The sequence below is a fragment of the Hypoxylon fragiforme genome, assembly GCF_022984875.1.
Source record: "Hypoxylon fragiforme strain CBS 206.31 chromosome Unknown GGS25scaffold_3, whole genome shotgun sequence".
Lineage (NCBI taxonomy): Eukaryota > Fungi > Ascomycota > Sordariomycetes > Xylariales > Hypoxylaceae > Hypoxylon > Hypoxylon fragiforme.
Genome location: NW_026054758.1, coordinates 3,411,943 through 3,439,146, shown reverse-complemented (window position 1 = coordinate 3,439,146; position 27,204 = coordinate 3,411,943). Strand labels below are relative to the sequence as shown.

Genomic DNA, 27,204 nt, shown 5'->3' with positions numbered 1-27,204 from the left:
ATGGTACAGGTTGAAGTGGTCCGTGCATCGCGTAGTGCCGGCTAGCGCTACACTAGCGGCAAAGCGTCTATTTCACTCTTTTCTGAATAACTTCGCAACCACTGGTCGCATCAATTTGAAACATATATCATTTGGATCGTCTAATTGAGACGGTCTTAATGAACCTGGATGCACTGTAGTCCAATGCTTGGATTAGAAGTTGTTGGAAGTTGCTATGGATCATTCAATGGAAGCTAGCTGGAGAGCTCGGACCACCGGCCCCTAAACGCTAATTTCTCATGTACTGGGGTGCGGATAAGCTCCGATAGCAATTTTATGGGGTGCGGATAGTAAAACTCTTTATCAAATGGAAATATATTATTTAAGACATTTAGGGATAAACTAATTAATTAGCTTTAAACGCCTGTATAAGATAAACCTTTATCGTGTTAATTATCCCGTTAACTTTAGTTTTACAATTTGTATAGCCTAACATTTAAATAAAATTTAAGTTTATAGGAGATATTGTAAAATTTAATTATGTAATGTTTTAAAAGTTATTGTTTAAATATCCATTAAAAATCTTTTAAAAATTAAAAGCACGAATATTATTGTTAATAAGATTTTTTTAATTAAATAACGATTTATTTGAAATTATTAAAAACGCTTTTAAAAATATCGGAAAATTTTATAAATAAGTTTAATATTTTGGCATATGGGAATTTGTAACTAATAATAATATTAACAGAGCAAGTTTAGTTTGTGAATAAACGGAAAAAACCGCGCGTGTATTATAAGGTTAGATAACTGATTTAGAAGAAGAAATCGAAGTTTTTTAAGCTAAAATCGACTAAGTAACCGAGGCAAATAATTAAGAACTTTAAGAATAAAATGATCGGATTAATCTACTTTTTAAATAGATTGTAAAAATAGCTAATACTTTAAGCGTTTGCCAATCTATTAAATTTGGATTATCGCGATTAGTAAAAATCAAAGACTTATTTATATTTATAAATGATAAAGTAAGTATTGGAGAGTTTAAGGTTAAATTTATTTAATAGTATATGTTATTAAAAAATAAGTTAATAAATAACGTTAATTATTTTATTGGTAAAAAAAATTGCGTTATATATATTCTTAACCGAATGGGAGGATTCGTTACGGAAGTTATTATGCTTTTTATATATAGTAAAATAGATAATCCTTTATTATATATAATTTAAGACAAAGTGATAACTTATTTTAAATCGGTTTTTAAGGATTATAATGTTTATTTTAAAGTTTATGTTAAGTTTTAAAACTTACGTATAACGATAAATTAAAAATTTATTATTTTTAGATTAATATTTATTTAGATAATAAGATTTATATAAATCTTATAATCCAAATATAAGAAATAGTTTAACGAGAAGTTGCCTTTACGTTTAAATATAAAAATGATAAATAAACTTTATAACAAAAACGTTAATTTTAAAGATTTTTATATTACGTTGCAACGCCATAACCATACTTATTATATTAACTAGGTAATATAACGATAAGCTAAATTAACCAGAAGATTAACCGGAGGAAGAACTAAAGGAATCGGAAGTGGCGTTATTTCAGGACAAATTTAATCGAAAGCTAGAACTTTTACGGCTAGAAATATTGCTTAAAATATATCGCAACCAACTGCAACCTTTACAACAAAATTCCGATAAACAACACCCACAATAAACGTTAGAAACTTCTAAATAATTAAAATTATTATAATAAGTTAAAAAATTTATATAAAATTTTATAATATAGACGATTATAAAAAATTCTTAAATAAAGGATTTTATTTTATATGTTATAAATTTAAATATTAAAAATTAGAATGTTTATATAAAAATAAAACCTAACGCTTATACGAAGCTTAAGTTAATACAGCGATAACATAAATGGTAAAAAATTAATCCTGGAGAAAGTAAACTTTTATCCCAAAATAAATGTAGTTAAATTAAAAAATGATATTACGAAAGGATTAAATAAACTAAAAAGTATGGATTATTTATTAAAGAGATTACTTATATTTATAAAGGTTATAATAATTTATAATGGAAAGTTATTAATAATTTAAATATTAGCTAATATAAAAGCATCGATTAACGTAATAATAAGTAAGGTAATTGCCAAAAAATTAATGAAATACCTAAATATGATGTTAAAAGAAAAAGTATTAAAAAGTTTAGCAAATTTTAACGATAAAATTTCCTAAAAGGTTAATTTAATAATAAAAACAAACTTATATATATAAGAAAAGGTAATTTCCAATATGGAAATAGTTATAATAAATATAGGATACGATATAATATTAAGACATATATTTATGGAAAACTATAACTTATTTATAAATTATAGATAAAGTTGCCTACTTTTCTTATTGAAATAAATTTCTAACCTATCTTTAATAAGAGATATCCCTATGGATTAAATTAAAAACCTTTTAACCGATTTATCTTATAATAAAAATATAGAATAATGTAATAAACTTTTTGAAAAGGAGGATAAACAAAGAAAAAACAACTATATAAATTAAACTTGTAAAATAATAAACCAATGAATAAGTGTACCCCTCTTAGAACAAATACTAAATAAAGCCCTTATATAATAAAAGATTAAGGAGTTTAAATAAATATATCCAAAAGAAATATTTGTTCATATCGCAATTTTTAAAATATTATTACGATCTTTATAACAATTTTACAAACTAAAAAGAGGGTATCGTTAAGGAGAATCCTATATAAATTAACGATTAAAAGAAGATTAATGTTTTTATAAAAAGGAGATAAATTTAACTTTGTTTTATCATTTAATAAAAAAAAAGTTATAAACGGATAAATATTAATCCCGCAACGTACAAAAGCCTTACATATTCCAAAAAGATAAAATCGGATGGTATAAATATAAACTACTTAACATAACTTATATTAATACTATTAAATTTTCTTAAGTATTAAAAAAACCAGGCATATAAAAACTTGTTACCATTAACCTTTTCATATTAAATAAATAAATAGAAGACTAACATATCGATGAGTTACTCCTTAGAAACGAGAAAGAATTATACTAAAAAACTTAAAAGTTAATCCTAAAATAATATCACAAATATTTAAATATATTTAATAAAATAATATCGGATAAACTTTCTAAGCATAAACCTAAAATTAATTATAACATTAAATTAAAAAATAAGCTGGAAACCTTAAAATATAACTTTTTATATAAAATATTATTAGAAAAAATAGAAACCTATCGAAAATATATTTCCAAATATTTAGAAAAGAGATTTATTAAATTATTATCGGCGTTATAAGCGACATTAATCCTCTTTTTAAAAAAGGTAAACGGAAGATTATAATTTTATGTAAATTATAAAAAGCTTAACGCCATTACTTGAAAAAATAGATATTTATTATTGTTAATAAAAAAAACATTAACGTATCTTACATAGGTTAAAATCTTTACTAAAATTAATATCTGATAAATTTTTTACAAAGTTAAATTAATCTTTGGCATAAAAGATTTAATTACGTTCTAAACACGATATAAGGCTTATAAATATCGAATGGTTTTATGAGTCTTGCTATCCGCACCCCAGTACATTGAAAGCTTAGCGTTCAAGGGCCTTGGGTCCGAGCTCTCCACCTAGCTTCAATCAAAAGATCCAACATAACTTCCAATGTAGGAATCGCACCGAGGTGCATTTAGTACCGTTAGAACCGTCTCAATTAGAGCTTCCAAACGATATATGTTTCAGATTGATGCGACCAATGCTTGCGAAGTTATTTAGAAAAGATTGAAATAGACGCTTTGCCGCTAGCCTAGCACTAGCCTGGCGCTAGCCAAGGGGCATCACGTGATGCACGGACCACTTCAATTTGTACTATTTTCAAGGTAGACTGCAATCTTTCAACTTGAATAACTTTGCAGCCACCTGTCGCATCAATCTGAAACATATATCGTTTTGAAGCTCTAATTGAGACGGTTCTAATGGGGCTGGATGCACCTTGGTGCGATTCCTGAATTGGAAGTTGTGGTGGATCTTTTGATAGAAGCTAGCTGGAGAGCTTGGACCAACGACGTTTAAACGCTAAGCATTCTCTTATGTACTGGGGTGCGGATAAGCTCTGATAGCAATTTTATGGGGTGCGGATAGTAAGACTTTTATTTAAACTAACAAACAAACCATTTACCTTTTAAAAATTTATTAACCATATTTTTTGCGGATATTTAGACAAATTTTACACCGCATACATCGATAATATCTTAATTTATTTAAAAAGTTAAGAAAAACATAAAAAACATATAAGTAAAGTTTTAAATAAATTATAAAAAGTTAATTTACAAGCCGATCTTGCCAAATGTAAATTCTATATAATTAAAACGAAATTTTTTGATTATATAATTAAACCTAAAAAGATTAACGTAAACTTAGATAAAATGGAAATTATCTAAAATTAGGGAATATTAATTTGGGATAAAAAAGTTGTAGTAAAAGGAGTACGTTTATTTTTAAGATTTTATAATTTTTATAAGAAATTTATCAAAAAATATGGCTAAATTGCAAAACCCCTTTCCAAATTTACGCATATATATATAGATTTAACCTAAACCTCCTAATATTAATAGGCATTTAATAAGCTTAAGCAGAAATTAGCTAAGATATCAATCCTTAAACATTTTAATTATAACTTAAAAATAATAATAGAAATCGACGTCTTGGACGGCATAGTAATTAAGGTATTATCTTAAAGAATATCCCTTAAAAACCTTTAGCACCTAATTACCTTTTACTCCAAAAACCTATATAAAACAGAATTAAATTATGGAATCTACAATAAAGAAATGTTAACTATAATAAAAAAATTACTATATTAGCAATTAGAATTAATTAACCTATAAAATGAATGCCTTTTTGTTGCTATTATAGATTATAAGGCGTTAAAGTATTTTAATATAAAACGTATTTTAAATTTCCGATAAGCGGGATGGGCTAAATTAATATCTTAATATAATTTTATAATTACTTATCAATTAGAAGAAAAAAATATTATCCTAGATATCCTTTTATAACTTATAAAGGGCATCTATATATAAAAAGAGAAACGTAATAAATAACATATTATGGTGTTGTTTTAATTAATTATAACATTATTTGATACCGGTGACAACTTTATCCTAATTTTTATGTTAAAAAAGGTGGATTTTTTAAAAAAATCTAGAATAAAATTTTTAAACGAACTTTTATAAGCGAATAAGATTAATTTAAAGTTAGTTAATTATTGAATTAAAAGGCGGTTTATAGAAAAACTTAACTAGGAAATAAAAGGAGAATTAATATTATACTAAAGACAATTAATAATCCCCAAACAAAATTTCCTTTAAATATAGGTTATTAAAAAAGTATATATTTGGTTTAGATTTGCTTACCTGGGGAAAGAAAAAACTAAAAAATTAATATCCAGTCGATATTAATAGCTAAAAATGCATACATACATAAACTAATACGTAAATAATTGCTTCTACTAGTTTATTAAGGTTTTAAGGGATAAGATTTTAGAACTATTCTTGTCTTTCCCTATTTTAAACAAACAATAAAAATATTTCGTAATGAATTTTAAAGAAATGTTAAAAGATAAAAACAGATATAATAATATTTTTATAGTTATTAATAAACTTATTAAGATAATATGGATCATCTTATATCATAAGATTATAATTAGAAAAGATATAGTTTGGATATATTATAACGGTCCCTACAAATAGATAAAATGGCCTATATCCATCATAAACGACCAGGGAAGATAATTTACTAGTTATTTTATTAATAAAATGTTCTAAATATATAGAATAAAGTTAGAATTTGCTATAACCAGCTATAAATAATCATTTAGATAAATAGAAATTATAAATAAATATATTAACCAAAAATTATATCCCTTTGTAAATTATTTCTAGGATAATTAATCTTAGGCATTATTAATTATAAATAAGGTTTAAGTGTTAATATTATATAAATTATTAAGGGGTATCTTTTTTTAATAAGTTTTAATAGGAAAGCTTATACGGACGACTTACGATTAAAAAGCGTAAATAAGATCTTTAGAATAGTTACCTATTCTAAAACGTATATTACAAAAAGAAGCCTAAAATATAGCTTGACAAATAAAAAAATGGGAAGACTTTGTAAAACGAATAGTATAACGCGTATAAAAACAATAGACTTATAGTGTAAACTAATATAAAAAGGAATCAAATTTTAAATTTAAAAATTAAATATTTATTTATAATAAGGTAGGCATATAAATGGACCGCTTTAATAATAAATTAAATTTTTTAATAATATTAATCTCTTATAAAATCATTGAAAAATACTTTATAAAATTAAATATATATAAATTAAAATTCTTCCACTTCTAAAAAGGTCAAAAATAGTTTAACATTAACAAATTACACAAAGACCCTAATAATCCTATCTTAAAATAAGATTTGACTAATTTTAATAGTAAAATTGTTAACTTAAATTTTAATAAAAAAAAATAAAAGGTAGAAAAGGTTAAATTATTAAAGCTTTATTATAAAAAATTATAATACCAAATAAAATGGAAAGATTATAATCCAGATCTTAAGTGGTATTTAGTAAATAATTTTAAAAATTTTACAAAATTATTAAAGGAATATTATAATTAAAATCTAAAAACTGCAAATCTCCTACTTTGTTTCGACATATGGTTAAAGGCGGTTAAGAAAAATAGCTTTAACCTCTCATATAAAGATGACAATAAGCCGTATAAGGCTAATATCTTAAAAATTTATAAAAGGCAACGATAAAATTCGAGATAAGTTTTATTAAAGGAGGGGGATTATTATAATAGATATAATCTTTAAAACCTAAGGTTTTAAAATCGTACTTATCTTTTAAACCTTAGATATTATTTAAAATATCCATTATAGAAAACTATATAAAAATAGGAACATCTTAACAGATATTTCTTTCTTCTCTTTTTTTAACTTTTTTATAATTAAATAAAATAACTTTTAGATGAAGAATATTAAATCCTTTATCTTAATTATTATTTAACGTCACAAAAGATATATTATTAAATTAATTGCTATAATTAAAGTTATTTTTTAAGATAATATTATTTAAAAGATCTTAAAAAATATTAATATTATTACGAATATTATTTTTAAAAAAGGCAAGAATTTTTATAACTAAAAGTTATAACATATAGTGTGGGAATTGTGGGGAACAATCACGTAATCCACATGGTTTATGCTTATTTTTATAACTTACTTTAATTAGGAAAAGATTTTTAATCCTTTCCATCTTACTTAATAACTTTAATTACATTTATGATTTTAACCTTTTATTTGCAACCCACCGTGATTATAAAACCACCTTATTTATTTTAACATATAAAATATTTTTATTTTAACGTTTTTATATTTATTAATATTAAAGATTATGTAATTATTAGATTTAATATATATTAATATGACGTTAGTTTATTTTATAATATTTATTATAATTTTTTTTTTAATTAAAGTTAATATTATTTTTATTAATTTTATTTAATTATTTTAAGGTGATATATTTATTTAATTTTAAATTTACCTTATGTTAAATAAATAAGTTTTTTGCTATAACAGTTTTAAGTTTATTTTAATTAAAATTATTTAAGCTTATAAGTTTAATTTTATTAACATTTTTAAGAAGATATAAATAATAATATATAATAAAATAAAACTTATTTAAAATGAGTTTTGCTATTCGCACCTTATAAAATTGCTATCGGAGCTTATTCGCACCTTAGTACATGAGAAATTAGCGTTTAAGGGCCGTTGGTCCAAGCTCTCCAGCTAGCTTCCATCAACAGATCTAACATAACTTCAGACCTAGGAGTCGGATTGAGGTGCATCCAATACCATTAGGTCCGTCTCATTTAGACGGTCCAAATGATATATGTTTCAGATTCATACGACCGCTGGTTGCGAAGTTATTCAGAAAAGAGTGAAATAGACGCTTTGCCGCTAGTGTAGCGCTAGCCGAGGGGCATCACGTGATGCACGGACCACTTCAATTTGTACCATTTTCAAGGTAGACTGCAATCTTTCAACTTGAATAACTTTGCAGCCACCGGTCGGATCAATCTGAAACATATATCGTTTGGAAGGTCTAATTGAGGCGGTTTTAATGGCATAGGATGCACCATGGCGGTGGCTTATGTTAATGAGGGAATATGTGGTTTTATGACGATTGAAGCTTTGAAGCTCGGACCTTTTGTGCTAAGCTTTCAATGTACTGGGGTGCGGATAAGCTCCAATAGCAATTTTATGGGGTGCGGATAGCAAGACTCTTTAAAATATAGATATAATGTTTTAAATTATAGAATTTATAAAATATATTAAAAGTTATAGGTTTATTATTATCAATTAATAAATTATTTAAATATATAATTTTTTAAAATGTTATTATTTATACTCTTATTTTTTATTATTAGGGCTTTATTCGTACTTTTATATATTTTATATATCCCTTAAACCTTAAATTTAAGCTTAATTTAACGCCTTTAACGCCCTTAACTACCCACATTAATTAAATCTAAATAACTTTTTAAAACATATAACCACAAACGTATAATTAAATTTAATTAAAAACGCTTTTAATTCTAAATTAATTAATATAAGTCTCGAATTAAAACGATATTCGATCGTAAAATTATTTAAAAAAATAAATAACAGCCCGGAAAACACGTAACAGCCCTTAAAGTTACATTAAAAGCCCTTAACGCCCTTAAACCCCTTAAATTTAAACCTTATTTAACAGTTTTAACCTTAAATAACTTTTTAACCACATATCGCATTAAAATATAATTAAATCTAATTAAAAGAGAATTTAATTACCAATTAATTAATACCAGCTGCAATTTAAGATAATATATAATCGAAAAATTATGTCGATATTTATCTTAACAATAATAACGTAACACTCCTTAACGTAGCTTAAACAGCTTTAAGGCTCTTAAACGACTTTAAAGGCCCTTAACGTAGCATTAAAAGCTCTTAATATAGCTTTAAAATTAATCACATGCTTCTTAAGCTACCACTTATTTCCTTAAATAACTTTACGACCAAATATCGCCTCAATTCGAAACCTATATTAATTAATTTAAAATTAAAAACGCTATTAATTAAATTTAGTTACACGTTTATAGCTATATATTTTAAAAAGTTATTTAGATTTAATTAATGTGGGTAGTAAAAAGCGTTAAAGGCGTTAAATTAAGCCTAGATTTAAAGTTTTAAAAGATATATAAAAGTGCAAATAAAGCCTTAATAGCAAAAAATAAGAATATAAATAATAACACTTATTTTTTAATAATTAATTTTTGTAAATTTATTAATAAATTAAAAAATAGGATTATTTTAAATAATTATTTATAATATATTTAAGAAAAGTAATATTTTTATTAAAATAAAATTATATTAACTAAATTATATTATTAAGTTTTTAATTTTTTTATTATTTTTATAATTTTTGTTATTAAAATTAATTAAAAATTAATTATTATTAACGTTATTTTTAATAAAAAAAACATTAATTAAAACATAAGATTTTACTTTTTAAATAATTAATATAAATGCACCGATTATAAATATAATTACACTATATAAAGTTATATTAATTAAAAATATAATAGCTATAACAATTTTGCCTTATAAGGTGATTATTATCGTTTAAGCTACTTTTTAAGTTTTAATTATTTAACTAGATTTTAAGGCTGTAATAATCGATTAATTAATATTTAAAAAAGCCTTTATAATTACGGCTAAGGATTTAATTTTTATTTTAAATAAGGTTTTTATTATAATTAAAAATTATAAATTTAACGTTTTTAATATTAAATTTATTTTATTAAATATATTAATAAATATGTTAAAATTTAAGATAAGATTTAAATTAAAATTAACAACTTAAATATAGAAATAATTAAATATAAACTATAAAAAGCCAGATATATTATGTTTAAAAAAGAATAAAAAAAAGGTTATAAAAAAGTATATATAAAATTTAACGATAAAATTAAAAAGATTATTAATATTTATTTAAGCTATAAAAATGATTTTTTTATTAAAAACATAGCTTTTTACGCGTATAATATTTATTTTAAAATATTTTAAAACATTATTAACTTTTTTATACATGTTATTAATTATAGAGCAACATTAAATCCGTAATAGGAGTACTTAGCCTTTTATCCGCAATATGGCGCTAGTAGCGCAGCTCCGGTGGCTCCAGTACACACCAAGCTGTCAATCAATTCCGACCCAACCAAACCATCCTCGAACTCTCAATTGAAGATGTCAATTTGAAGGTCTCAATCCAAGGAGCAGATCGATTCCGGTTGCACCTCTCTAGGAGCCATATTGGAGGAGTTACTTGAGGTTGGAGCTGCGACCGGTACCGCGCATGGGCCACCTGCGTTACCACCTTGATTCAGGACACCATACAGTAGGGCCCGATGAGATCAATCAAAGATCAATCAATACCTCGATCAATTGAATTTTCTGAGATCTGAAACATATATCAATCAATCCGTCTCGTCGAGGCGACAAAGATGAATGTCTTCGGGGACTTTGGAAAAATTGTTTGGATGGGCTGGGGTGGGTTTGTTGTGGCATTGAATTGGAATTTGTGTGTGAGACCAGGTAGTACTGCGGACGAAATGCATGTACTCCTATTGCGGATTTAATGTTGCTTTATTATAGAGTTTTGCTATCCGCACCCTTAAAAATTGCTATCGGAGGCTTATCCGCACCCTAGTACATAAGAAATTAGCGTTCAAGCGCCGTTGGTCCGAGCTCTCCAGCTAGCTTCAATCAAAAGATCCAACACAATTTCCAATAATTTCCAACTGAATAATCGGATTCAAGTGCATCTAGCACCATTAGAACCGTCTCGATTAGAGCTTCCAAACGATATATGTTTCAAATTGACGCGACGAGTAATTGTAAAGTTATTCAGAAAAGAGTGAAATAGACGCTTTGCCGCTAGTGTAGCGCTAGCCGGCACTACGTGATGCACGGACCACTTCAACCTGCACCATTTTCAAGGTGCTTCTTGATCTTTGAATTCAAATAACTTCGTAACCACCGATCGCATCAATCTGAAACATATATCATTTGGACCGTCTAATTGAGCTGACTCGAACGATACAAGATGCACTTCAATTAAAGTCTTGAATTGGAAGTTATGTTGGATCTTTTGACGGAAGCTAGCTGAGGCGCTCGGACCAACGGCATTCGAACGCTAGTTCCAGATGTACTAGGGTGCGAATAAGCCTCCGATAGCAATTTTTAAGGGTGCGGATAGCAAAACTCTTATTATAAACGAAATATATGTATTTTTATTACGGATTTAATGTTACTTTTAATTAAAAGTTTTATTATCCGCACCTTATAAAATTACTATCGAAACTTATCCGCACTTTAATATATAAAAAATTAACGATTAAAAGCCGTTAATTTAAACTTTTTAACTAATTTTTATTAATAAATTTAATATAACTTTAAATATAAAAATTTTATTAAAATATATTTAAAATTATTAAAATTGTTTTAATTAAGAGTTTTATTATTCGCACCTCATAAAATTATTATTAAAAACTTATTCGCATTTTAATACATTTAAAACTAACGTTTAAACGCCGTTAATTTAAACTTTTTAACTAATTTTAATTAAAAAATCTAACATAACTTCTAATCTAAAACTTTAATTAAAATATATCTTATATTATTTAAATTAACTTAATTAAACGATTTAAATAATATATATTTTAAATTAATATAACCGGTAGTTATAAAATTATTTAAATTTAAAAATTAAAAAACACCTTAAAAATAATATAAATTAAAATAATTTATACATAACGTAATGCCGGTTAACGCTACATTAATAATAAAGTGTTTATTTCATTTTTTTTTAAATAATTTTACAATTATTAATCGCATTAATTTAAAACATATATCGTTTAAAAACCTTAATTAAAACGGTTTTAATAATATTAAATACACTTTAATTTAATATTTTAATTAAAAGTTATTAAAAGTTATATTAAATCTTTTAATTAAAACTAAGTAAAAAGCTTAAACTAATAACCCTTAAACGTTAAACTTTTAATATATTAAGGTATAAATAAGCTTTAATAGTAATTTTATAAGGTGCGAATAATAAAACTTTTAATTAAAATTTTTAAATAATATTTATAAGTGTTGCTATTTATATTCTTATTTTTTGCTATTAAAGCTTTATTCGCACTTTTATATATCTTTTAAAACTTTAAATTTAAGCTTAATTTAACGCCTTTAATTGCTTACATTAATTAAATCTAAATAACTCTTTGAAACATATAGCCATAAATGTGTAACTAAATTTAATTAAAAGCGTATTTAATTATGAATCGATTGATATAAGTCTTAAATTAAGGCGATATGTGGTTGTAAAGTTATTTAAGAAAGTAGGTGGTAAGTTGGGCGGCACGTGACTAACCTTAAAATTACATTAAGAGCTTTTAGTACCACGCTAAAAACCCTTAAAGCCGCTTAAGAGCTTTAAAGCTGCTTAGGCCACGTTAAGAAATGTTATGTGATTATTTTTAAGATAAATATTAATATAATTCTTTAATTACGTATCGCTTTAAACTAAGGCTGGTATTAATTAATCGGTAATTAAATTCTTTTTTAATTAAATTTAGTTGTACGTTTTTAACTTTATGTTTTAAAAAGTTATTTAAAATTAAAACTATTAAATAAGGTTTGGATTTAAGGGTTTTAAAGGCGTTAAGGGCTTTTAATATAGCCTTAAAAACTGTTACGTATTTTTTAAGCTTTTACTTACTTTTTTTAAATAACTTTGCAACCGAGTATTACCTTATTTTACGACCGGTATTAATTAATTTATAATTAAAATATCTTTTAATTAAACCTGGTTGCACGCTTATAGTTATATGTTTTAAAAAGTTATTTAGATTAAATTAATGTGGGCAGCTAAGGGCGTTAAAAGCGTTAAAGGCGTTAAATTAAGCCCGGATTTAAAGTTTTAAGGATATATAAGATGTATAAAAGTACGAATAAAGCCTTAATAATAAAAAATAAAAGTACGAATAGTAACATTTATATTTATTTTAAATTAATATAATTAATAAAAGTTTTGCTATATGCACTACTTATTTTTGCTATTAGGACCTTAGATATATTATTATTAAGTATTAGTATATGCCTTAAATTTTGAAATCTAAGCTTAATTTAACGCCTTTAACGCCTTTAACTACCCACCTTAATTTAATCCAAATAACTTTTTAAAACATATAACCATAAACATGTAACTAGATTTAATTAAAAGAGAATTTAATTGTTAATTAATTAATATAGGTCTTTAATTAGGGCGATATATAATCGCAAAATTATTTAAATAAGCAGGTTGCAACCTAGGAGGTACGTGATCACCCTTAGATTTATACTAGGAGCTTTTAAGGCTAGATTAAGAGTTTTTAAGGTTACATTAAAGCCCTTAGAGCTGCTTAAAGCCCTTAAAGCCTCCTAAGGTTATACTAAGCAATATCAAAATATAAAAATGGGACCAAATAAAGTTAATATGTTAATAAAAATATATTTAATCTAAAACTTAAAAAGTAAAAAAAAAACTATTCCTGTTTGCTAACGCCTAGCAATCTTATATCTTATAAAAAAAGATTACATAATATTTAAAACATTAAGGCTTATAAGGTCTATAAGGCTTAAAAAGTCTTATAAGGTTTTAAAACCTTACAATTATCCCCTTTTCTTAAATGTAATTATTTTAATCGCTATCTTACATATCCTTCGATTCTATTTTATATTTTTTCTATTTTTTCTTTTTTTATTTTTTCTTAAAAAGTTAAATCTTCTTTTATATGTTTCTTATATTATCCTTATCTACCTATTAATTATATTTTAATAACTATTTAACTTATTTAATTAAATATAACGTTTATCCTTAATATTTTCTTTTTCTAATAATTTTCTTCACTTTCTATTCCTCGTCGTTGTTTTCTAATTCTAATATTTATAGAAAATCCAATAACTTATTTCTTTTTCTTATATATCAAAATTTTAATAATAAAATAAAAAATACATTATATAATTTTGCATATTTATCGGAAAGTGTAAATCGGTATGTAAAAAAGCCTATTAGCTTTAATATTTTTAAAAATCTAATAAACTTAAATATAAGTTTCGATTTAATCTTTTTAAGTTTGATATTTTTAATAAAAAGTCTTACTAAAAATCTTATGTTAAATGTAAGTGGCTTATAATATTTATTATAATATTTGGTTTAATATTTAATTATATATTTCTAATAATCCTTTATTTTTTTATGAATTGCCTTTAATTTAATCATTTGATCGCATGTTATTAATATGTTTCTTTTTTAAATGTTATTATCAACGTTAACTTAAATTATTGGATAATAACTTATAAATATTATAAAAAATGATATATTTATTATTACGTTATTTATATTATTATATATAAATTATATTTATGGTAATAATATTAGCTAATTAGTTTATTCGTTTCTAATAAAACAACATAAATAATTTTCGATAATTTAATTAACTTTTTTTATTTAACCGTTTATTTGGAAATAAAATGTAATAAATAATCGACGTTTTATTTGGAAATAAAAGCATAACTTTAACTAATAATCACTTGTAAAAACGAAACTTCTATCGGTAATAATGTTGTTTGGTGTATTGTATTTAGAGAAGATATGTTTTTTTAATAGTTCGGTTAAGTCGGTTATTATAATATCTATATTTATAAATATAAATTTTATTATCTTTATATATTTATTTATTACGACAAATATTACGTTAATTTCCTTTCCTTTATATTATATTATCGGAAGTTTAGTAATAAAGTCCATATTTAATTTTTTTTAAGAATTTTGAAATAAAAAAAATAATCTAAGATTTTCATAAGGTTTATGCTTAGGTGCTTTAAAGCTTTAACAAATCTTATAACCTTTGATCCATTTTTAAATTTCGATTTTTATATTTCTCTAATAATATTTTTTTATAAGAAGTTTATATATACATTTAATACGGAAATATCTTGTAAATAGATTATTATAATATTGCAACATTATTTCTTCCTTAATATTTTATTTATTAGAAATCTAAATTTGGTTTTAATATTTAATTAAGCTGTTATTACTAATGCTTTAATAACGAAAAACTTTATTTATTAAGGTTTATAAGGTGGTTTTTTTTTGTTAAATGTTTAGATCGATATTTTATATACTTTTTAATAACCTTTTAAAACTATTTAAGCTTTAATTAGTATAAGGTTTTTCTTTTATAGCAAATACTTAAACGATTATTTTTAAAAACATTTATATTCTTATTTTAAACTTTTTAATATTTAAATTACTACCTTACATATTTTTATCGCTTATAAGATCTTTTAAATTTAAATTATTAAAATCCGATATGTTTATATCGATAAGTTTTATATTATTTAAATTAAAATTGTATTAGTTATTATCTTTAAAATTGTTAAGACTGTTTAAATTTATTTTGTTAAGTAAATATTCTTTATTATAATAAAACGTTTATATATTACATATATTTGCAAATATCTTATACTTAATTATAAATGTTTATATTAATATCATCTTTGATTTAAATATAAAAACTTTCCAGTTGGTCTTATCTTACTTTTAATAATTAAGGCGTCGGGATAGTATATTGGCTGGATTAATTTTACCATTTTAATAAATAATTTTAAAATCGTATAAGGCAAGGAGTATATATTATCGTATTTATCTACCGTTAAACTTTAATTGTTGCATAAAATTCTTAAGGTTTTTATGATTAGATAGTATTTTAATAAAATGCTTGCTGCTTTAGAAATAATGTCGCTAATATTTAAATAATTTTATAATAGCTATTATTTTTTAATTAGACGTGTTATATCGTAATTTAGTTTTTTTAAACTTTTAAAACTAAAAAATAATAGGATAATAATTTCTTTTTTCGTTAGATTAAAATAAAATGCCAAATATAATAAAGTTTAAAACGTTTGTTTTAAGTTTTATAAAAAATTCTAGGTTAAAATGACAAAAAAAAAAGCTTTTTATAAAAGTATTACGCAATTTATAAAATGCTATTCGTATATTATTATCGAATTTAATTTTTCTTGGCTTTTTATCGTTAATATTTTCAATTAATAGATTGTTTAAAAGTCTTACTATTTATAAATAACTTTTAATAAATCGTTTATAAAAATTGCAAAATCTTAAAAATTGTTAAATCTTGTAATATGATGTGGGCATTAACTATTCTTAAATAATTACAACTTTATTAAAATCTATGTTTATTCTTTTTATAAAAATAATATATCTAAGGAATTTAATTTCTGTTATATAAAATGTATATTTGGTTGGTTTAATATAAAAACCGTTCTCATATAATCTTTACATAATTTTACATAAATGTTTTATATGTTTTATATGGTTTTTTAAAAAAATCAAAATGTTATTTAAGTATGTAATATAAAATATGTTAATATATCTATATAATGTTTTATAAATATAACTTTAAAAAATTATTAAGATATTAATTAGCTTAAATGGTATTATTAGATATTTATATTAATTATATTATATTTAGAACGCCGTTTTCTATTTGTCTCTTTTTTTAATTTATACTCGATAATAAATATCTTTAAAATTAATTTTAAAAAAGATCTTAGATCTACTAATTCTGTTAAAAATCTCTAAAATAAGAAATAAAGGGTATCGATTTTTCTTAGTCATTTTATTTAGACCGTAATAATCGACGTAAAGTCGTAGTCCTTTATTCTTTTTAGGTATGAAAAAAATAGGTGTATTTGTTAGGCTTTTAGACTTTTATATTTTTTTATATTTGACATTTTCTTTAATATATTTTTACAATAGTTTCAACTTATTTTTTGCTAAAAGATAGATTAAGCTATAAGGGGGTATCTGTTTAAGCAGTATTTTAATAAAATGGTTTATATTTTTATAAGATAAGATATTATTAGCACGTTCATGTTTAAATATGTCTAAAAATTCATTTAGTTTTAAGGGGGTGTTAACTTTTTTGTTGGGGTTTAAAATTATATTGCCTCTTTTATCGATAAAAATAAAAAATATCTTTGTAAGGCTAATAATAGTAAAAATGTAAGCTTCGTTTTTAAAGGAGTATTTTATAAACTTATAAGGGGTAAGAATTTTATATAAGGGTATATTCACTTTAAACTATTAACGATTATTTTCAAAATCTAAAATAATCTATTCGATTTAAAACGTCGTTATAAATAATAGTATTAAACTGCTGCTAATACAGAGGTTTTAATCAATCGTTATATATAAACGTTTAAAGTTATATATTATGCTACGGTTATTTATTATAGTTATTGAAACTTTATAAATGCTATAGGTTAGGCATTATATCTCTCCTATGCCGTATAAAATAAACGTTATACATTTAATTTATTAAAGTTTAACAGCTTTAGCAAATTTATAATTAATATAATCGGTTTTAATATAATTATTTATGTTCGCATATATGTTAATCTTTATTTATGCATCGATTATAGCTTACACATAAAAACGCAATCTTACCTTTAATTAAACATTATGCTTTATAGTTAAGGCTTTTACGAAGCGGGGGCTTTTCCCTTGTCTTATAACTTATTAAATAACTTATTATTTTTGTTTTTTTTTTAATTAAAGAATTTTTTTTCTATTTTAAAAATTTTAATCTTTATTTCTTCTTTTTAAAATAATTATTAGCTAAATATTCTTTATTATTATAAGTGTAATATTTGATGCGTTATTCGGTTTTACGATCTTATAGATTCTTTCTTTTTTTCTTACTTAAACCGTTTTTTTTATCTTAATTATTTCGTTTTTTTAGTTTATAACGATCGTTTTGTTGTTACTTATTAGCATATATATTATTATTTAAATTATTATGCTAACGTTTGGAAATTATTATTAAGTAAGAATTTTATTTTCCTTAAACCTAATTAATTATTGCTATTTTTAAGGTTGGCTTTATACCTTTAAATTTATTAAGGTATTATCTAAAGTTTAGCTTTAATTTGGAGAAGAATTAAAGGGTTTTGGTTTTATTTATCTTAAATTTAACTTAACATTTAAATAAGTTAAAATAAATATTAAAGTTTTTAAGGAGTTATTAATAAAATTATTTTATTCATTCAATCATTTTGGCAATTTAAAATTCTTAATTCTTGGCATCCTTTAAAAATGTAAATATTTAATCCTTAAATTTAATATAATTATCATATATATTAGCTTGCTTTTTTTTAAACTTATTATTTATATAACATTTCCATTACATTTTACAAAATCTTTCCATATAATCAAAAACATATAAAATACATTTTTTTGACTTGCTAAATTTCTTAGGAACTTATTTGAAAATTAAGTTTAAATTAGTTAACCATTTTTTACACTTTTAAAAAAATTATTCCATCTAAAATATAATTATAAAGCTAATCTTAATATCGGTCTTATATTCGCTGTTTTTAAACGTTTAAGATCTTTAACAATAAATATTACTTAATTTACAACTTCTTAAAAAAAATAATTCGTTTATTATTTTTACTTTAAAGATTTTTATTTATATATATATTTTCTTAAATTTTTTTAATTCCTTAATACAAGCTTTAAACTATTAAAAAATCTTTTTATTAATTAGTTTATCTTTTAATAATTCTTTATCCACTAATGCCTTTAATACTTATTATATCTTTTAATTATTATCATTATTATCATTTCTATTTCCATTATCAAATTAATTAAAAAAATAAGCAAAAGATAGGGAATTAAAACAAATGAAAAAGAAAAAAAAAAGGAAGGATTTTTAAAAAAGATATTTACTTAACGTCTAATGCTTTTAATACAAGCTTAATGTATAGATTTTATATCTTCATCTTATAATTTATTAATATCTTTTTTATAATAAGGATTGCAATATTATCGTACCAAATTAGCGGCTAAAATCTTTTTCTTAAATAATATAATAATTATTAAATAATCGATTTAGAAAAACTTTAAAAATATAAAAATAAGATTAAATAAAATTAATATATTAATAAAAATATATTTAATTTAAAACTTAAGAAATAAAAAAGAAGCTATTCTTATTTACTAACGCCTAACAATCTTATATCCTACAAAAGGAAATCACATAATATTTAAAACATTAAGGCTTATAAGGCCCACAAGGCTTAAAAGGCCTTATAAGGTCTTAAGGCCTTACACACATAACCCTTTACAATATATTTACCGTAATAACTTTTTAACCATATATTACCTTAGTTTAAGATTTATATCAATTAATTAGCAATTAAATTACCATTTAATTAAACCCGGGGGCATCTTGGTGCGACATATGATTAAAAAATTATTTAAAATTAAAACTAATTAATAAGGTTTAAGCCTAAGGGTTTTAAGGGCGTTAAAAACCCATAATATAGTTTTAAGGATGATCACGTACTTCTCGTTCCGCCACCTATTTACTTAAATAATTTTACGACCATGTATCGCCTTAATTTAAAGCCTATATTAATTAATTAAAAATTGGATTTTCCTTTTATTAAATCTGGTTGTATTATAATGCGATATATGGTTGAAAAATTATTTAAATAAATGGGATGGATAGCTTAAACAAGCCCCGGCTTTTAAGATTTAATAAACTTATGAGATATATAATACTTAATAGTAGTGTACCTAAGGCCCCGATAGCAAAAATAAGTAATGCACATAGTAAAACTCATTAATAATTATAAAGTTATTTAAAAAAAAATAAAATAAACATTTTATCGTTAATATAATATTAATTAATATTACGTTATATATAAATTATTTTAACTTATATTATTTTTAAAATATTTTTTAATTTTTAAATTTAATTAATTTCGTAATTATTAATCGTATTAATTTAAAACATATATTATTTAAACCGTTTAATTAAATTAATTTAAATAATATAAAATACATTTTAATTAAAATCTTAAATTAAAAATTATGTTAAATTTTTTAATAAAAACTAAGTAAAAAGCTTAAATTAATAACGTTTAAACGTTAATTTTAAATATATTAAAATATAAATAAACTTTTAATAATAATTTTATAAGATGTAAATAATAAGACTCTTAATTAAAAGCCAATATATTTAAAAAAAAAATACATAAGCATAAATTTAATCCCTTTTTTATAGATTATTATTTAAATCCCTTTCGCGATTAAAGGCCCTAAGAATCCTAACACCGTCGAACGAACCCCAGTTTCTTGATGAGCCACCCCATCCACAACGTTAAACTGAGTCTGGATCCCCGCTGCCGACCAGGAGTCACGCAACTTCTCGATGGACTCTACTCGTGTCTCATTCATAGGGGGCAGGCCACCATCACCAAAGGTCTCCTTCTTCCACTCCCAGAATGCTTCGTCTCCGTGAATTTCTGTGTCCTTGTTTCCGACGACTAGCTGGATGGGTAGTTTGGCGATGGCGGCCGTGTCGATGGCCTTGCCAAAAACAGCTTGCACGTCCTTGGTTCCCACAGGCCAGTCCTGTGTATTGTCCAGGAAGGTGGGACGTCCCGGGGATCCCACGCTGATGCCGGCCAGGCGATCAGGGTGCAGGTACAGGAAGCGGTGGGCAAACTGGCCGCCGCCCGAGAACCCCATCATGAACACTTTGCTCGTCTCAATGCCGGGCCAACGGACGGAGACCTGGTCAAGGACGGACAGGAGTGCGTTATCGGAGCGGAGCGTCTTGCCATTGATTTGCTTGTAGGAGTCGAGGTCGTTGGGTCCGTCTAGCCCCATGGGGAAAACAGGTGCTACAATGGCACAGGGGGTCGAGTTGGAAAAGGGCACCAGTTCGTCAAAGATGGCCACGGTGTTTCTGCCAGTCCCGTGGACGTACACGAGCAAGGGAAGCTTGGGGCCGCCTGACTTGGCCGGATCCGCGGTGTAGTGGGTGGTGGGGACGTAGAGGGCGTACGAGATTCGCGGATCGACTTGGAGAGCCATCAACGGCACATGCTCGACGAAGTAGACATCGTCCAGGAACTCTTCGGGCATGTTGGCCGTGGTCAGGGCATCCCCCATTCCGATAGAACCGGGGTCCACTCCCATGACCCCCGTCATTCCTATAATAGAGGCTAACGCTAACTCGAACCTCATATTCGTCTATAGTTTGTGTTTATTGTTTGGAGATGTTAAGTGTCGTTAAGAGATCTGAATATGAGAGGTAATAATATAGTTGATGAGGAAATTAATTTGTTGCAACGGACCTGACAGCAGCGCTTTTTATACCGGGAGCTTCGTGGGGGTCTACGCAAGGGGTCGACCGCAGCAATGATGATCGGACATTGAAGGAGACATATATCTCCACTTCAAGCGAAGTGTATCCATGTGGTCGATTACCTAGGTAGTCTCGGTAAATCAGCCTAGGCTTGGCCTCTACGTAACATTGCTGGCGACCAACCGGCCTTTCCTATGTGGCTCACGCGACACTCGCATTTCTGAGCGGAAATCGCTCGACACAGCTACCTGACCAAAGTGATCTTTTGCCCATCTCAGCACGGCCGCGGTAAGTCTCAGGGGCACCACTTTATGTCGTATTAACTCAATCACTTGGCTTCAAAATGTGGGCGAATTTCGCAATGTGTGAACGGCCGGTTCGGTGTGGCTGTGGTATATCACGCAATCTTGCCTTGATCTCCCAAGGAGGCGGAGAGATGAGTATGTAGATGGAAGCTTATCTAGCTCTCAACAATAAGTCCTACAAGTAGTCTTAGCTTTCAACATGTATATGTACATATAGTTAAGACAAATATAGCATCGAAGGTCCATAATTGATATGGAAAGGGTATTGGCTAGTGTCACGTCAGACCGGCTCGTTCTCGACTCCGTAAACATCCAAACATCTCGAGATCTCACGTTGTACGCTTTCGGTGATAGGGCCTAGATTTATAGGCTCGGCCAGGCCCGGCCCAGCCTAAGCCAAAATATGGCTTTCAGGAGCCAGTGGTCCTAAGCCTCGGCACTCGATATGATTAGGGACTGCGAATCACCATCTCATATCAGCGCATAACTAGTTTATGTTGATTTATGTTGCTATTCATGTAGGTAGCTTCTAGTTGATGACTATCTAAATAGACAGTCTGAGGCTATTACAAGCACCTATGTCTATGGTAGGTGCCTATGTAGGTAATATGAACTTCAGCTTCCAAACCAATTCCGATACGGTAGCTCTTTGCTCACAACTAACTCGTACATTTTCAATTCCCTTGGCCCCCGTCCCTGCCCCTGAACCGATCCCATTCACTACCTACCTAGGTGGCCGCCAAGTTAATAACTGCACTTCATCTAGAAGCCAAAACTATCCAATAACGAATTCGCATCAGGCTCCTCAAACACGCTAGGCGGCGGCTTCACACCGTGGCCTCCGGTCTTCATATCACCGGGGGCAACAGGTGAGAGCGGCATGTCCTGGACGATCATGGAGCCGCGGCGGCGCAGCAACTTTCGGGGGTCGATCTCGCCGCCAAAGTCTCCATCGGACAGCGGGAGTTGGCGGAGGAACTCCCAGTTGCGGACGAGGTCGAGGCCTAGTAGGTCGCAGCCCATGCGGTCATACAGCCTGGCGTTATGTATGACAAATTCCCACTCTGTCCTCGGCATGACCTTTGATGCGCCACGGAGTGTCTGAAGCGTCTTCTGCCGGAGTTGGGAGTACAGCACCACGAGGGCTGGGTCATCTGTTAGGAATAGTTTGGCGTCTAGATTGTTTGAGGATACTGGGGTCTCTAACAAGGTGTACACAGGGGTCTTTGTAAAGTCAGTCACTCTTGTTCGTCATAAATCTTCCCCAACAAGACTTACAATTAAAGCCCGGACCGCCATATCTCTCCGCTTTAGCATCCAAAAGGCCCAGGACGCAAGCCAGCGATTACCTTCCTGGGCCGCAACAACGAGGACTTCATTCTCGAGCAGCTTCCGAAATGTTGGTCCGTTGTCACCCTCGTATACTCTGGTAATGGCAATGGCTAATTGGAGGTCCTTGATCTGATTCAGACAGACATTCACCGCGTCTTGCAAGTGGTCTGCAAGTAGGAAAAAGGCGGCTGCATACTCTAGATACCATGTTAGCACTGCTGTATATGACAATTATGAATTTGTTGAGATATACCAAAACGACGTTTGCTGAGCAGAGCGTACGCATTCTTCAACGCCGCCGTCTTCCACTTGGGGTCGTTAAAGTTATTCGCAAGAAGTCGCTGTGTTGCTTTCTGTTCTCTATTCCAACTTGCCATGCGCCACAGCCCTTGAAGAACAGTCTTCTTCTTCAAGGCAAGGTAATATATGCTACAGTCTACGGGGTTCTTCACCTCGCTTCTGGTGTACTCGTTGCGAGCCACAATTTCAAATTGTGTTTTCTGCAAGCTGTTTAGTAAATAATAAATAATAAATAACTATGAACTGAACATTATAACTCACAACAGCCGCTTCATCTGTGAGCCACATGAACGTGCCACTCTCCCTCGCGTTGTCCCACAACATAGTGCCGTGGTACTGGCGGGATACGAAATCGGTCAGTATGTCTTGACTAGTGGAATGGTAAGCCCAGTTAATCTCCCTCCACGACATATGATTTTCATTGGTTCTTCTCTTTCTCAGCGCGTGTTGACGGAAAAATAGCATAAACCTTGAACCGTTCTCATCCATGGAGCGGCGTTGCCTTTCCACTACCCCGGAACACTCGACGATGTCTAGTAGTTGGATCTGCTCGTGGCCGGACAATTGGGGTATGGTTGTATTCTGGAGTTTCTCGCAAATAGAGAGGGCCGTATCTTCTGAAAAGACTTCGTCATTGTCGTCAAATGACATCTGAGACACAAGATACGATGGGTCATGTCCATGAGTAGAAGCCTGGCATGTTAGCTATCGAAACTTCAATTGCGTTCATATGACTTACTGTTTTGTTTACGTAAAACTCAGAGAGGTCAAGACTTAGATAGTCATCGATTACGTCTCCCTCGACGTGGTACTTCAATGTGTGATTTAAAGCTAGTAGTATGCGCCGAACCGCGGAGTGCTTCCCTGCTAAAATACACTGGCTGAGAAACTGAGGATGGAAAACTGGTAAGGGACCATTCAATCTTTGAATAACATCAAACAGGTCTCTAGTACCATCTTTACGATGAGGCACGCGCACACCTGATACTAGTCGGTCTGTTGTCTCGAAAGTTCTATCGTATAGGAATAATTGATTGCCGGCGCCAACAATCAAGTTGCCGTCGCTAAGCCAGGTTGAGTCTCCAATAGGATGGGGTGTGAATTCTCGAGTGTTAATCTCGCGAATGGATGCCCAAGCAGGGCCCTTATTCAAGTAGTCGAATCGCATCTGTGCGAGAAGAATGATACGGTATGGGAAGCCTACAGCGAGTATAGACTGCGAATCCGGCGTAGACGTCCAGTCGAGATCTTCTACCGTGTTGTGATTCTCAAAATCCTGTTTGTACTCCAAACGGGCCGCTCGGATATCCCAAATGGTTAGGTCTGAACGGTTTCGGTTCACAAGGGCCGCCTTTTTCATCGTACTGCCGCTAGCCAAGGTAGGCTCCGAAACACCCGTCTCCATCGACGCCGTGGAAAGCCATTCAACCTGACTTCGTTCTCGAGAGACCCTGGCTGTCCAAAACTCAACACGGCCACCGTGGGTGTACGATACTGCAACGTCGCGAGCAAAGACATCCAAGAACCCAGATATAACGGGCTTGGAACCTGCCGGGTCAACTGGTAGAACGTAGGCAAGATCACCAGCTGTGTCTAATTTGAACGTGCAGAATTCTTGAAGAGGCTTTTCATAACCATTGGTCTGTGATTTAGTAGCATTATCATTATGTAAAGGTAAGTGGAGTTCCCACACAATTCCTTCCTGTTCCGAAGTAATAGTTGCGATATGGGCAACGGAATCGTCGTCTACTCGCTCGCGAGGGAGTACAAGAATGCAAAGGGGCTTGCCGCGGACTTGATATTTACATTCGGCAAGCAGTGTATGGACTGGCGAAGTGCAATTCCACACTGCAATGCTGTCGTGATGCAAGAATATAACGAACCTGCCCCCTCTGATTAAGCATATTCGATGTATATGGCGCTTCTCCGGGATGACATTATGCCTCAGCAATTTTGTTCGTATTGCGCCAGGAGAGTGTCGCCAGACAATACTTTCCCCCCCTTGCTCAGTCCTGGATACAATCGCCCGCCCACTGTAGTTTCGGACAATCTTCTTGATCGAAGCGGAATGCCCAGACCAAGAAGCACGAGGAATCAATCGACTCTTGCTCCGGGTAGTTGGGTCGAGGAAATCTGCAATATTGCTCTCGAACACCTTTACATGCCCGTCAAAATGATGAAATAACATGTGAAGGTTACCCGCATTCTTATTGCAATAGCTGAGGATCTCAACATGAGATTCAACCTGAAGCGACCCTAGAAAGTCGAAGTCTTTGGATTTAACGTATGCGACGTTATCCACGTTATTGGCGCCCTTGGGCTTGCTGCTCACATTCTCTAGAGCCCAGGACGACATACTTCCGCGTCCATCCAGGATAACACAAATCTCCGTATCTCTGTTAGCAATAGATAGTAAGTATTGTAGAGCGACATCCTCCTTCTCGTGGCCATCATCCCTCTCCTGAACGGCTCTTTCGGTAGCATTGGCTAGGTCCCGCTGTCCAAGGATAAAGGCCCATCTCAAAGTGGGCTTGTCCATCCCTCGCTCCTTCGGTATCGCCGCCGCAAGATCCAGCTTTCCCCACTGGCGCAAGGATTGGCAGCCAGAGCCGTCAGCGCCTGTCCACACGCGCATAATATTGTCAACACAGAATGTGTAGAGCACATTCTCCATCGTCTGGTCGACATGGAAAGGTTTGCGCCATTGTATACCAGTAACGGCCCGTGGATGAGGTAGATAAGTAAAGTCGAAGATGACTTCCTCCGAACCGAAATTAAGCCTCCGCCACACCTTCACCAATCGGTCCTGGTAACCAACGGACGCAATGTATGACGAGTCATACGAAAGGTTGGCCGCTTTCACGGGACTAGCTAGCTCTCGGTGCCAATGACAAGAGGCAGGGGTCGAGGTTGTGTCATAAAGCCAAAGATACGATCGGCCGACGAGAAGTTCTTCTGATCCCCCCCACGACAAAGATATGGAAGTCTCGCCTTGGTCGACGTCGAAAAACGTTTGTAAAGCCCACTACATGCAGGTCAGCAATGACTGAAATACCAATTAGCCTTTCTCCAACTCTAGGGCGAACAACCTTGGGTGAGCCGCCATCGTCACCATGACTCAGAGGCCGATATATCCTCACGGTAGTATTAGTACATGCTGCTATCTTCCCCGAGCACTCGTCAAAAGAGACAGCTTCTAGATTCCTTTCGTCGTCATCGTATATGGTCTGGAGGATTGTTTCGGGGTCGGAGAGGATTGCGAGAGCGTTGCCGGTGATATAAACGATGACACGTTTACCGTCCCAATAACCCGTTGACACAGCTTGAAGACGAGCTTCAGGCTGGCCTGGAAGGACTGCCTTCATACTATCGTCGCAAATCTTTCGGAAAGGACATTGCTACCTAAGGGATGATATTCGAGGCGAGAGGCGTGATGCGCTGATTATAGTAAGCTTCAGCACTTAGACGATGAGGGTTTCGTTTCGTTTCGTTGTGTTTCGTTCGGGTTTGTTTCGTTCGGCTCAGGTTCGTAATTTGGGTTTGCTATTCAAGAGGTGCTTTTGATGCACAGGCGTGGGCGTGGGCGTGGGCGTATTATGATACTACTATGTACCATTCAAGTTATGTACAAGTTGTACCTAACAGATCAATCCTGATTTTAGTGTTAAAAGTGATCTGTTACTCGATTTAACTTTGAAGCATTCACTGGGATGTTTGAATGCCAGTTTAATGTCAGGTGCTTTGCTTATTCGCTACAACAGGCATTCGCGTCGGATTGCGGCTGCAAAATGACGTGGAAGTGCCGCGAATCCCTGCCCAAACTACTTAGCTTGTGATATTGCATAAATTGGAGC

General features: G+C 29.5%; 3 protein-coding genes across 3 annotated transcripts; 1 reads left to right on the top strand and 2 right to left on the bottom strand.

Annotated features, from left to right (window-relative positions):
* Positions 1-10,273: 10,273 nt before the first annotated feature.
* GGS25DRAFT_519902 (uncharacterized protein) lies at positions 10,274-10,503 on the top strand (the record flags this gene model as incomplete). Its single annotated transcript, XM_049263789.1, has 2 exons — positions 10,274-10,305; positions 10,383-10,503. 2 exons carry the CDS (start codon positions 10,274-10,276, stop codon positions 10,501-10,503), a joined length of 153 nt encoding a protein of 50 aa, XP_049119367.1.
* A 9,753-nt stretch (positions 10,504-20,256) lies between these two features.
* On the bottom strand, positions 20,257-21,910 carry GGS25DRAFT_483337 (alpha/beta-hydrolase). The gene has a single exon (XM_049260360.1). The coding sequence runs from the start codon at positions 21,290-21,292 to the stop codon at positions 20,333-20,335; it is 960 nt and encodes a 319-aa protein (XP_049119366.1). The 5' UTR covers positions 21,293-21,910; the 3' UTR covers positions 20,257-20,332.
* Positions 21,911-22,114: 204 nt separating this feature from the next.
* Positions 22,115-27,106, bottom strand: GGS25DRAFT_483334 (regulator of V-ATPase in vacuolar membrane protein). The gene is made up of 6 exons (XM_049260359.1): positions 26,440-27,106; positions 24,090-26,375; positions 23,612-24,043; positions 23,304-23,550; positions 22,997-23,247; positions 22,115-22,942 (listed from the first exon to the last, which is right to left on the bottom strand). The coding sequence occupies exons 1-6, from the start codon at positions 26,713-26,715 to the stop codon at positions 22,481-22,483; spliced, it is 3,954 nt and encodes a 1,317-aa protein (XP_049119365.1). The 5' UTR covers positions 26,716-27,106; the 3' UTR covers positions 22,115-22,480.
* Between the last annotated feature and the right edge of the window lie 98 nt (positions 27,107-27,204).

Excerpts from the sequence above, each read along its gene's own strand:
- GGS25DRAFT_483337 (XM_049260360.1), bottom strand. The coding sequence starts at position 21,292 with ATGAGGTTCGAGTTAGCGTTAGCCTCTATTATAGGAATGACGGGGGTC.
- GGS25DRAFT_483334 (XM_049260359.1), bottom strand. The coding sequence starts at position 26,715 with ATGAAGGCAGTCCTTCCAGGCCAGCCTGAAGCTCGTCTTCAAGCTGTG. Across the intron at positions 26,376-26,439 it reads ACGATGGCGGCTCACCCAAG|TGGGCTTTACAAACGTTTTT; the intron begins GTTGTTCGCCCT and ends ACCTGCATGTAG. Across the intron at positions 24,044-24,089 it reads AGTTTTACGTAAACAAAACA|GCTTCTACTCATGGACATGA; the intron begins GTAAGTCATATG and ends CTAACATGCCAG.